Raw genomic sequence first — 13,405 nt, forward strand, 5'->3', positions numbered from 1 at the left:
CAATAATACAACATGCCTGTGTAACACCAAATCTACTGAACCTTATTTTGGCCTGTTCCAACATCGTTATTGCAGATCTAAACAGAAGCATGGACAAAGCTCAAGAAATTTAGTATTATTTCACAGTAACATAGCACAGAAGTTAAAATAGCAAAGTTTCTGTAGTCTAGGCTTTATGAACACAGAAAAGTATTTTTTATGGTCCTGGATTGGCAACATAGCTCTGCTGCTTAGGGTTTGAAGAAGCTCTGTGGTACTGTTGTCCCAGAAGAAAAATTCCTCCTTCTCTGAATGTGCCTTTTACCTCTCATACAGAAGGCACTGCATAGCTACATTTATTGAGCAACAGAGCAGAAACTCACCCAGTGCAGGTCATATCAGGTTGTTCTTGTGCAATTTCTGTTATTGGAATGGTGGATTGTCATTTTGTAATTGAAAATCAGATTTTAAAAACAAGCATCAGAAAAAGCTGAAATTCCCAGGAGGTACTTATGCAGATCCTGGTCATTACATTATTTATGTTAATGAGATGAATTAATTACTGTTTATAATTTTTGTCCTTATACTTTGTCATTACATCCTCAACTAAGAGGATATCTGGAAACGTAGTGGGTCCTCTCTTCATGCATCAGAGGAGATACATGAAGTAAATCACTGTATTCCCTTTTAGTATGAGGAAAAAAAGGCAGATGAACTTATGTATAACTACAGAGCTCCAGAGAAATTATTTAATTTTAGCCAGACCTGTCTCTAGTCCATTGTCATCCCAATAAATATAAGGAACTTTAAAAGTTACTGCAGCACACATCTGGAATAAGGTGTGTAATTTTGTGGAGGAAAGAATAAAGGATTCACTGATACCAAGTGAAAAGGATTACTTTTGGATGTTCAAGAGAATGGAAAGTCTATCTTAAAAGTGGAGACTAAGGGACTGGGCTTGTTTATCCTAGCAAACAAAGACTAGGAGAAGGCTCTGTTCGATCTGTAAAACAGTGTTAGAAGAGCTTCTTAAACGATTGCATATCAAAGACACAAAAATAGTGGGATAAACACATATGTTCTTGCCTACGTGTCTGTAAGAAACAATAATATCCTAATGCCTCACGCAGGGAAGTGAGATTGGGGAATACGTCCCCACGGATCCATGTAAGTTGGGGGGGGAAGGAAGGGAGCTGCCAAATGGAACTTGCACCTCATGGTGCCCTCAGGAGCAGGGGCTGGGCTGTGTGAGCCAGATGAGCTTTTCAGATCTGGTAATGGATAACTGTGTAAGTACCAGAGGAGATGGCATTTTGCGTGGCCTGCTTTCCTTGTGGGTGCCAAAAGGAGAGAGACCTGAAAGAGGAATGGCTCTCTAAGATGGCTTTTCATCTACTAATGCTTTAACACTGGCCAGTCATATGCTGGAGAGTCTTTTCCTGGCCATATTTCTAGGAAGACCATTCCCTTTCATTAATCTCTGCCCAGGGACTTGGAAATGGCAGTTTCCATTCACAGAATCTTTCTCAGATCTGCATGAGTCTGAAATAGTAGCTCGGGAGCTGGAAGACTTTGAATCCAAAGAAATCTGACTCACAGCAATGCTGCCAGCGCTCTTGGACGAATACGTGTAAATCATTTTGAGAAAGGCAGATTTTGTGTTTGTTTCTTGCTTGTAAATGATGATATAGCACTTTGGAAGAAAAGTGCAGCAGAGGATTCCATAATTGGATATTAAAACTACGATGATTTCCACTGCTGGCAGGTATTTGCCAAATGTTGTTGCATAGACAGGGATAAATACAATCCATGCAATAAAGTAAATCAGCATGCCAAAGGTGATGAATTTAGCTTCATTGTAGTTCTCTGGCAACTTCCTTCCTTTAAAGGCAAATATGAAACAAATGAAGGCTAGGGCAGCGATGTAGCCTAACATAATTCCAAAAGCCACAATAGAGCCCTCATTGCACTCCAGAATTATTGCTTTTGGGATTGCGAAATTTTGCTTTACAAAAGGTGTCCTAAATATTAGCCAGAATGTGCAAATGATAACTTGAATTCCAGTGCAGATGATCACAGTGGGAACAGGCTTATATACACATTTCAGGAAATTCTGCAGCTTGGGATCAAAGCTGAAGGCTAGTAAAATTTTTAGTGACTTTATTAAAATACATGAAATGCAAAGTGCAAAACTTATGCCAAAAAAGGCTTGCCTAGTTTTACACTTGAATTCTGTGGGTTCATCTATGAAGAAAACGGTGCTTACAAAAATTAAGAAGTGGCTGAAGAGAATAATGTAGCACACAGTTAGACCTCCAGATGCCTTTACAACCGGTGTGTTCAAGTTTTTAGTAAATATAACACTAATTGACAAAACCAACAAAACTCCAAAAGCAGAGAGGAGGAGCAGGAAAATAGCAAACCAGTCTGTCCAGGCGAGGAAATGGATTGTCTTTCTGTAGCATGTGGTACTGCTGACAGGAGCCCAGTAGGTTTTGTTGTTACATCGGTAGCAGTAATCCATATCTGAAAGCAGAAGAAAGTGAGATAACTTAGAAACCTGAAGTAAATAAACTGCGAACTGGATTATCGAGGCTTGAGATACAAGAGGAATGTGGGAAGGGATGATCAGGGGAATAGACAGGGCTGATTGCTTCCCGCTATTGCTGTTGCCCAGGTGGAGGAGCTGCAGGGCTGCGGTGGCAGCGGTGGCAGTGGTGACCGTGGCAGAAGGACCAAAGGACAGATGCCTTCCAGCTGGGAGCAGAAGCTCCTTGCAGTCAGGGCCACGGAGGGAACAGGGAGAATGACCAGGGTCCTAAAATTACCTTGGTCGTTGCTGACGAGACCTGCCCAGAGCTCCAGATAGGCAGAATTTAACTGAAAGCTGAACAATGACTTGAGAGTCAATCAATGATCTTACCCATTTCGACAAGAAAAAAACCCCGCCTTCTTTTCACAGAGAGCTTTTGAAATACAACAGCAAGGATAAACATTGCTTTAGATTATTATTTGAAAGGCTACTTTTAATTTAAAATTCCTATCCTCCAATATGGAGGAATTTCACAATTACTTGAATTAAAACGATAAAATATAATTTCCTTCTGCTCTTAGGATATTAAATGTACATTGTACCACAATTGTACCACTCCATCTCTCTCCTCCATGTTTAATTTTGTGCTTTAAAAAATTTCACTCAAACCTATAAATAAAGCAGTGGTAAAGCACACATCAGATCTGATACTAGAAAAGATTACTGTAGTTATATCAAACTTTGCAGTACTGCCTGGTAAGACAAAAAATATGCTGGTAAGCAAAATACATAACCCTTGAACTTTGTAGACACATGGAATGGTTTGGGCTGGAAAGGACATTCGATGATCATCTAGTCCAACATGCTACCACTGATAGGAACACCTCCTGCTAGACCAGGCTGCTCAAAGTCCCATCCGGCCTGGCCTTGAACACTTCCAGGGAGAGGAAATCCACAGCTTCCTTGGGCAACCTGTGCCCTCATTGGAAAAAAAAATCTTCCTTATTGGACTGGGTGCATTGTTTAAAGACAGGGAAGCAAGGCTCTATTTTAATGAGAGTTTGTCTCACTGATAAATCAGCCAGACTTTCCATCCTACCAAAGGATAATGTAAGTCAGCTGGAAAACATAATTGCTGTAAGTTAGGTCTTCTAAATAGCATTTTAAATGAGTTATAGGTGGAACACTAATATTTCAGAAGCTGAGCATAAACAAATATTTTAATCCCATTCCAAAGTTATATCAAAGGTTGCTAAGACACATTATACCCAAACAAAACAATTGTACTGATGTCTAAATAACCCTTTATTGGGATCACAATTCCTTACCTGTTCGATTGCTGTAATGGTTTTCTGGGCAGGAAACACATTCATAGCAGCATGTGTGTGGACTTTCTGTAACCTTTTTCATCTGTCCCGGCCTGCAGTGCAGTGAGCATGTTGACTGAACCTTCTTCAGTGTGCAGAGAACATCAAAACCAACAACAACAGAACAGCTTAGACACAACTAATTACTAAAAGAAATATTTTAAAAACCCTCTAGTAATTCTGCAATTTACACTTTCTTTTTGTATCTAATGTATTTTAAGAGAATCTGATAATGATGCTGAAAAAAAAAAAAAGCATTGTATGCTCCATGTTTCTTGTATTTCCTCCACACAGTCAACAAATGACAGGATAGGCCATTATCTACCTGGTAATTTTATTTTTAGGTCCTGAATGTCAATCAGTGGAACTGTTTGTACCTTTTAAATCTAGATCAAATTATCTCATCCAGCTTTGAGCCTGGAATTCAGGCTGCTGAGGATTGGCTCCAAAGAAAACCCAGAAGCATCTGATGGGGGATTCGAGTGGACTGCTTCACAAGTGAAATCCTGAAACCCTGCTCAGCTGCTCTGAGCCTGGGGAAGACACCTCAGCTCAGAGAAGACATCTCAGTGGGTGCTCTGCTCTGCAAATTTGATGTTCCTGATCCTTGGCAGCTCATCCCTGAGTCACGAAGCACCATTCTGGCATGTGTTACCAGGGCCTTCTCTCAAGGTCTGAGACAAAGAAAATTTTTTGTAAAATGGAGAAGTCCTGAGGGACACCGCTATACCTTCTCCCTCCAAGACGGTGCTTTCAAGGAGGTGAAGACATTTCCTTGCCGTCTTGGGCAGCATCACAAAGAGAGACAAGATTTGAGGTTTTCTTCTGTACTCAGCCTTTTCTATCAGCTGAGTCCACATGCTGAGACTTGATCATGCTCTCCTCTAGTAAGTAGCTTCTCCCTATCCCATAGTGGTGAATACTTTGCAGCACAGAGCTGCACAACAGAGACCTCCACCCATGCACAGATGACAGGTTATCCAGCTGCAACTGGTCAGGGCCACCCACTAGTCCTGTCTGCACAAGTGCCAGGGCTCCAGGTGGTACCACCTATGTCTGACTCCTGTAGTTATGCGGACCTCAGCTCTAGCAAGAGCAAATAATCAACAAAACATTTATTTTTTTAAACAGTAAAGTCAACAGATATGAGTCTTTCTGCACAAAATACATGGTGGTGGTACTTAACAGAGGGGGACTTTAAACATGGTCATTGTTTATTTTAAAACTCCTTTTCAAGGTTCTGGAGTAGCATCCTTAGGGCAGACATAACTTCTCATCTTAGGAAACCGCCTAGGAGCATTCTGAAGAAATAACTCAATTTCAAATCACTGAGCCTGCTTACAGGCCAATGTGCTTCTCAGGGTGCATGAAAGTGGACAAATATACCCAGAGAGGGTTTTTTGCTCTGAAAGGAGAACAGGAAACCACAAGAGGGAATTCTAGTTGACACAGACTTCAGTTGCAAATACCGGAGGGAGAAAACATATGAAACAAATTTCACAAGTTATGTCAACAAATTAAAAGTTACCTTTAAATCCAGAAATTCTTTTTTTTTCTCTTCATCTACAAAAATAAAGTCACCTTTCTCTGGGTCATATTCTGCCATAGTAGTGATTTCCATGTGGCCATCAACTTCTTTCCAAAGAAGTACATCGTAACTAGTACTCATATCTCCATTGGAGTCAAACTTGATTTCTTTATCATCATCAATGATGGTAACTTTTTTAAGTTCTTCAAGGAGCTGAATGTAAGTGCAAGGAATGATAGCAAACATCAGTATCATGACAGTGTGACAAACCAAATAGTTTAACATCTGTATGATAATATCAAGTTAAAAAAATGTTGCTTTTCAGGATTAAAAGAAATCTAAAAATTAAAAGTCATCTTTATAGCTGTTTAATTTGATGTCCAACACAGAATTACATTATTCAGACAATTTTGTTGACCTTAAAAATCTATTAATAAAAAAATAATTATTTCTTAGCTCTGTGCAACGTGTACAAATATTCATGTTCACTACGTTTTTCCAGCCTTGGAAATTTTGGTATGATGATAGGAAAGAAAAGATTTTTGCTTGCAAGAACTAGTGGCCTTTTGGAATTCCCCTTCTTGTAAAGAACAACAGTGAGTGATGATCCTGTTGTTACTTTACTGTCACCAAAGTTGATCTGGGCAACATTTGCTTCCAGAGTAACCTTCTCCAGCATATCTGGAAATATCTATCATTGCTTTCAGCTGTGACTCTGACTGATATTGTGCTTTGTGAGGCAAGACCCAGAACTGTTAAATGAACAATACATGCCAATTTGCTCAGACGAAGTGATCAATGGCACAAATGGCAATAAACAGCAAGGTCGTATTTGATAGATCATAGAAAATATCAAAACAAGCATGCTTTGTTAGAGCAACTGTCCAGCTTCATACTGCAGCCCATTCTGTTCAACGGGGGAAAATTCTGTCTCCCACATCACAAGCAGCCAGATCAAAAAATTCTGTGAGAAACTAGAAAAGGACAAGTTAAGGCACATATAACTCACTCCCAAATAATGGGGAGACCATATAAGGACTTTCATTAGCTACTGTGGTTTGTAATTGAAGCAAAAGCTTTATCCCTCTGCAAGCCTAATGATTTCTGGCAACAGGAATTCATTAACAACAAAAAAACCCAAGGGTTTGGTGAAAGGCTGAATTTAACTGCCCTTTGAGAGGCATACTCTTGCATGGATTTGTGATATTTGTAGCATTTAATGAACATACTGACAAGTATATTACTTTAATAGGCTTTAGTAAATATATGTATATAATACATCTGGTGTATATAATGTCATTTTTTCACGTATAACCCAATTTTTTTGAGAGTTCATATACTTCTACTGCATCTCTACCAATTTATGAAGAACCAGAATGTGCTTCTAACCAATATTGCATTTGAGTTGGATGTTGCATAGTTGTGTGGGACTGAATTAGATTTCTTTTAATTGTATATACCCAGGCTAGTCCTTTAATCTTTCCATTCTCCACTAGTGCAATTTCTCGAATAATATGAGGACAACAGAGCTTTTTAAAATATAACTTGAGATTCAGACAGAAGAGGCAAATAATTAGCAACATTTTGATGTAACAGATGTTTGTTTTTGCCAAGTCTCACTGTTGTTTTTCTATATGTGGAGATGTGCGAAATGGATTACTTGCATCCTAAGATTTATATATAAATCCATTCCTAGGGCGTTTAAATTTAGTACAGAAATATATTATGAAAACAGTACAGGGGGAATAACTATCACTTTCAGTTTTCCTCAGGAGTTCTCAGCCTATGAAATGGACTTTTTATTTGGATAGTCTGGGATTTAATTCAAGCAACAATGTAAATGTAGTTCCATAAAGTTGCATCCCCTGTAGAGCAGTCCTGAATTTGTCCCATTTGCATTTACAAATTCATGTAAGAGTCTGATTGTTACTGATTCTTTTTTTTTACAAATCCTCTATCTTGGTTTGACCTGCCCTGACCTCAGATAAGAGGTCAGAGCAAGTCAGAGTGCTTCAGTGGTTGACTTTTAAATGAACTTTTGTTTAATCCTCTGAGTAAAAGTGTGTAAAAGTGAATACTCCTGAGCAGATTCTTGGGTAAAAGGTCAGGTCAGGTTTACTTGTCTGATTTTTCCTCTTCTTTTCCCACCACTTCCCAGTAGAGTTTGATAACAAGTACCTCACCCATCTTAAAGATCGTGTCTAATTTTCCTACCAGTCACTCATGTATAAATCAAGATCAGACAGAGGAATAGTTTTTTTGCATTTTCACTTTCAAGTAAAGATTCATTATAGAGGTAAATACCTGAATTCAGTCAAAACAGAGGCGATGTTGAGAGAGAGAGGAAAACTGAAACTCTTTGGTGAATGCTTGAGTCTACAATATCCTCATCTCTCAAGAGCAATCATTGCTGTGTATTACAGTGGTTTGCAGCAGTAAGACCAATCACTAGTATAGCTGATAACTCAACTGTAGACTGACTATACATTTTATTCTACTCCACATGAGCAGCTAGCACGAAGTTCAAGAAAGGAGCCTACAGACTGGAGCCTTCATACAGGGTGGTGCCTACTCTGTGTGCTCTTTTAAGGTGATGGGGGAAGTCTTAGGGTAGCTAATGAAGCCCAGCAGCTAAAAATCCCTTCTGCACCTGTGGAGTCACATGTTTAGAGCCATTGCTACTGTATCCACAAAGGAGGAGAGGGTGGGTATGCAGTTACTCATCATCAGTTAGCTATTGGTATGTAAAACACAATAATCATTCTCTATCTACAGCAGAACACAGCCATGGCTTATCACCAGGACCTTCTGTGGGCCAAAAAAAGGGGAGATAAACCTGGATTCTAGTACTCAGCATAGCAGCAGTTAGGTACTGTGTTTTCAGCTGGTGAAGAAAGGCAAGAACAGCAATATAAAGACATTTAGTAAAAGGACTAAGCTAGTAAATCCAGGCATCTGGGAGCAAAATGAGACGAAAGTTTGAAGAGATAATAAGACCAGAAAGAATTAACATCATACCTCCCAGGGAGTGAAGGCAGAGGGATCCTTGCACTTTCTGTCTTTGCATTGTCCCTTAATGGCATGAGCAATGGCATAGACTGCAAGTATGGTACTATGGATAAATCCTGGTTCAATGTTTGCATTCAGAAAGTCATCTCTCCAGATCTGGTGTTTATTTTCAGCATTCGGCAACAGATCATCCTGGGACTGGTTTGAAATGCACGTTTGAAAATCATGATACTCCAGGTGTGCACAGACTGACAAAAGCATAATATATTCATGTAAAAACTTGTTGTTTTCAGTGGGCTTTTCATGAAGGTTTCTCAGAAAGTCTTGGAATGTGGAGATGTCTCCGCTTTTAAATCCAAATCCCACAATGGTGCCCAGCTGTCTGATATTGGGAATTGTACTGATTTTGACTGCAGTTGACCAATTATCACTTGCAATCCAGATTTTGTTTACATTTCTCTCAATTGCCTTCTTAAATAGTTTGAGAACATGGAACTGTCTCATAAAGACAACAATAACATTTACTCTGGTTTCCTTGACAATCTTCTCGATTGCGTGATCAACTTTGGTGTAAAATGTGTTGTCAGAGAGATAGGCAGGCAACATTTCTTTAAAAGCTATGCAAACATTGTTTGCCATGGCCTGGACCCCAAAGCTCTCCAGAGCAAAGCGCCCATTGTCATCATCAGTGGCTATTACGCCAATCCAATTCCACCCAGACTCACAGATCAAGTGGGCCATTGCTCTTGTCTGATGGAAATCACTGGGGATAGTCCTGAAGAAGGAAGGAAACCGGATTTTGTCACTGAGGATTTCAGCTGATGATGCGGGACTGACCTAGGAAGAGTGAACAATCCAGTTACGTAAGAGGTCTCCTGAAAAGGATGCCAAGAGATCCAAAACTGCCATGATTGCTCTTTCATCCAGCCTGACCCCAGGCTCTCTTCTCCTGTCACTGAACATCAACAATGTGCAGCCAAATGGGGCCGGTTCTCTCACTCTGCTGTTTGGATGCAGACCCATACCCAGTACCGCTTCCACTATTTTCATCCTCATACACATAACTACTTCAGTAAAGGCAGAGAATAAAACTTTAAAAATGGAGAAGACAATTATGTTGACATAAGGATTTTTTTTTACTCTGTTCAGATACCATCAACATGCTGTTTAAAACAATATTTGAAACATTGGAAGCACTAAGCATCATGTGAGTTATTATTTAAATTGCTAGCATTTTGCAGTATTTCTCTATCACTGAGTATGTTAGTATAGTTCACCTCCCTATATATTTTCTCTCCAAGATTTAATTACTGTATTTTAAAAGGACACTTAAGTCTGTTAGGAGAACCTTCCAGAAAAACAAACAGTAACCAATACCAAAAAATGTTATGATTCTTTCATATAAAAGATTTATTACATTTTCCTTGTGAATGTAGCTAGAAAAAGGTAAATGGAACATTGCTATTTAAATATCTTTAGTTTTAATCCTTTTCTATTTGTTTGTAGGTTTTTTCCTCACATTTATGTTTCATTCATTGCTTGACCATTCTTAAAAAAGTAAATCTAAGCTTTCCAATAGGAAAGTCACCTGTCTGGAGGGGATACCAAATCTTACTGGTGTCAGAGGATTACAAATGTTATTTGTGAGGAAAATCTGTTGGGTCACCTTTTCCATTTCTACATCCCAATACAGATTTATTTCATCACTTGCCTTTTGATTAAGTTCAAGTATGGCATTTTATTTTTCATACTTACTATTGCTCCTGTGGTGGAGCTGGAGGTGGTAATTGCTTCCTACTGTTACAAAGGAGAAGATTCTTTTAGGAGTTACATTTAGTTCAGATTTTATATCTTTTCCACATGCTTGGTTACTATGATGCTACTTTGCAGTGAGAATATTTATGTCAAAGAGCCGAACCCAATGTGCAACACAGGGTGGTGGAGAAGTGGATCTCCTTTTGCCTTGCTGGTTCTGGCCTTGACCCCAACTCTTTTATAAGAGTGAAAGTAGAAATGCAAGTACCGGCCTAAGTGCAAGTGTGGGACTATACTAGTCCTAGAGAGGTCAGTAATAAAGAAGGATGCTTTGGGAAGGACCAATGTGGATCTAGAGAGTTGTATTCACTCTTTTCTACAAGCACTTGAAAAGTAATGAGTAAAACTGTGTTTCAGAGCAATATTCCTCACTTCCCTGTTCATAGTTATTACAGACTCCAAAACCTAATCTCTCTTAGGCCAAATTTGATGATTTTTTTTTTTAAGCTTGAGATTGGATATTTTCATATTCACCATCAGTCACACTAGACATGGTGGGTGTAACTTTTTTGCCTCAACAAAGTCGTTGAATGTCATCCAAACTTTTAACCCAAAATGACATAATTCCCTCCAACATACCTGTGGGATTAGTTGCAAAGCCAACAGCCTTGAAACTGCCATAGATACCTCTGAGTAGGTAGCTCCAACAACTGCCTTAATTCTTGGGGTGTAGTCTGAGTAGTTACACTTGAACTCTACAACATCCTCAGAAGAATTGAATTTAGACAGAAATCTCAGAGCGGATGCCATGGCTTTGGTAACTTCTGCACACGTGTCATAGATTTCATAGCCCAGAGTAACTCCAGGTAACAGTGTTGAATTGTTGATCATTTCAATAGCGTGTATCATTGCAAGTGTCTGAAGAAAAATTTGAATTTCAAAGCTGTCAGGAAACACAGGAGTTTTATTTTAGAAAAACATTGCTGGGAACGAGGCCAAAGCAAAGTACATTTTGAGCATATCCCTTAGAACTTGACAGCTACCGAAAAGAAGTGATGGATAGTATGTTTTTGTGATTTGCTTGGGGCTTAGTGTACAAAAGATTAGAAACAGTGCTTTTTTGGTCTCGCCTAAGTGGGAGATTAAACATAAAATTTAAAATCCACCAGACTAAAAATGATTTTCTGAAAAAAAAAGGTACCAATTCCCAAATTTTAATGGTATATGAAAAATTACAAGTGATATCTTCAGGAAGGAACTGACAAAGTCAGTGAAGTTGTTTCAATTTACTTCATCTATCTAATGAACTTTTTAAAAAAACTATTCAATTTCACCAAAAGCATGAGACACAGAAAAGAAAGGAGTAAATATTTCAGAATAGAAGAAAATTTTTCAGAGGTTGAGGTCATCTAGAAAAGACCTCAAAATCCACTCTAAACCTGATGAAGTCGGTACAGCCATTCCCCTTATTGCCAGTGGATATTGTAACAGATGTTTAATCGGAACTATGATAGAACAGAACGTCTGCAATACAGCCGACACACCTCTCAGGCAAGCTTCTCTAAAGTTTACAGATCTTGAAAGAAATTAAACTTCAAATGGGCTTAAGACAACTTATGACTCAGTAGAAAAATAATGGAAGACTGATAAAATTATCAACTTTTTCATAATTTTGAAATAAATCCAGATGGATAGCTAAATGTCCGTCTGATTACTAGATTTAGATGTGGGATTAAGTTGCAAGTAAAATTCAAATAAAATTTCAGGATTTTCACTTGTATTAAAATTATAGAAGATGCATATTTAGAATTCCTGGGCTTAGGAAGGCAGTAGTATGTATTTACAATAAAGTTCTTCATCAAGTTTCCTTTGCATTCTTTCCAAAAAAATCAATGTTTCAAGCACAGTAGGATTTGGAGCAATCAAAATAAATATTCTGATGCCCAGTCTGAACCTGAATGCATACATGACATGGTGTCTATATAGTCTATCCTATAACATAATACCACAATCTTAATACAAAATGTAATAACTGCAGTATTTATGATAATAATCACAAGCTAGTCAACAAGGTACTATTATACGTTACAACTGATCCGCTTTGTGAAATGGGAGACATACTTTTTACCTATTTGCTTAGGTAAAATGGATCAGTCTGCCTGTGTTTCAAATCATCTACATTCAGTTTCATATCAAATAATGAACAACTGCACAGCAGAAAACATCAGACATATAGCAGAAAATTAGTATTTATGTGGTAATTAAACGATTGTTCAGCACAAATATCCAGGGCTATTTGATTATATATGAAGATCTGAAATAGGATCTAATACTCATTACCTTCCTCAGGCAGCCACAGTATTTTTTGCTGTAACTTTGTCATACTTTGTCATTCCTGTATTACATTATGCACAATGTATGTGATGTCCAATGTCTTTTTAAAGACTAAGAAATGCAATAAAAAGGATTTTGTTGATATTATATTGAGAAGTACGTGTCCAATGCCATAGATCTCTTCTTTGCTATATATGTAATTTCCAGTATTACTCACCCAGCACAGTTTTGGATTACCGGTTTGATGGGATGTTCTTCTAGATGCAGCATTTCATTATGGACTGCAAACAAACCTCCAATAACAATGTCCCCCGGAGAACTGGCACTCACAAAGTCATGAGTATTCTGGCAAGAGAAGGCGATATCAGTGCCGATCACAAAGCAGGCGATTGAAAAGCTAACAAATGTCATGTTTCTATTTCCCTTGCCCACTACCAGCTTTAAGACAATTAAATGAGCTGCAGGGCCAACAAGGGCTCCTATGTCATCTGTAAACAGCAGCAAAGGAAAAGGGCTGCACTCAAAAGTCAGTCACACCTCATAAGGTGCTTGTGTTTGCTTCACTGGCTGAGGCTATTTTATTGAAGCTACTAAAACAACGCTGCCGCATAAAATGTGAGGGTGTAGGGGTGTGAGAGTGGAAAAGGAGGGAAAAAGATAAAGGAGTTTAAAAGGAAATGTTGGGCATAAAATCTGTTCTGCTGTGTTCAAAGTTTATTATACCTTATCTGAAACACATAGCAAATATTTTTACTATAAATTTAGGCTTGTCTTGAATACCTTCCAACTGAGTGCAAGGTGAGAAGAAGCAGTCATGTAGTATGGTAGTGATATTGCTGTGACTGTATTTTAAGGGTCTGGCCCTTAGAGGACCGAAAAAAGACCCCCTTGACATAATGT

General features: G+C 38.5%; 1 protein-coding gene across 1 annotated transcript; it reads right to left on the bottom strand.

Moving 5' to 3' along the window:
* Nucleotides 1–1,396: 1,396 nt before the first annotated feature.
* GPRC6A (G protein-coupled receptor, class C, group 6, member A) lies at nucleotides 1,397–12,916 on the bottom strand. The gene is made up of 6 exons (XM_010192115.1): nucleotides 12,723–12,916; nucleotides 10,811–11,114; nucleotides 8,426–9,253; nucleotides 5,408–5,620; nucleotides 3,841–3,964; nucleotides 1,397–2,505 (listed from the first exon to the last, which is right to left on the bottom strand). The coding sequence occupies exons 1-6, from the start codon at nucleotides 12,914–12,916 to the stop codon at nucleotides 1,397–1,399; spliced, it is 2,772 nt and encodes a 923-aa protein (XP_010190417.1).
* Nucleotides 12,917–13,405: the final 489 nt, after the last annotated feature.

The sequence above is a fragment of the Mesitornis unicolor genome, unplaced genomic scaffold (genome assembly GCF_000695765.1).
Source record: "Mesitornis unicolor isolate BGI_N332 unplaced genomic scaffold, ASM69576v1 Scaffold45669, whole genome shotgun sequence".
NCBI classification, from domain to species: Eukaryota; Metazoa; Chordata; class Aves; order Mesitornithiformes; family Mesitornithidae; genus Mesitornis; species Mesitornis unicolor.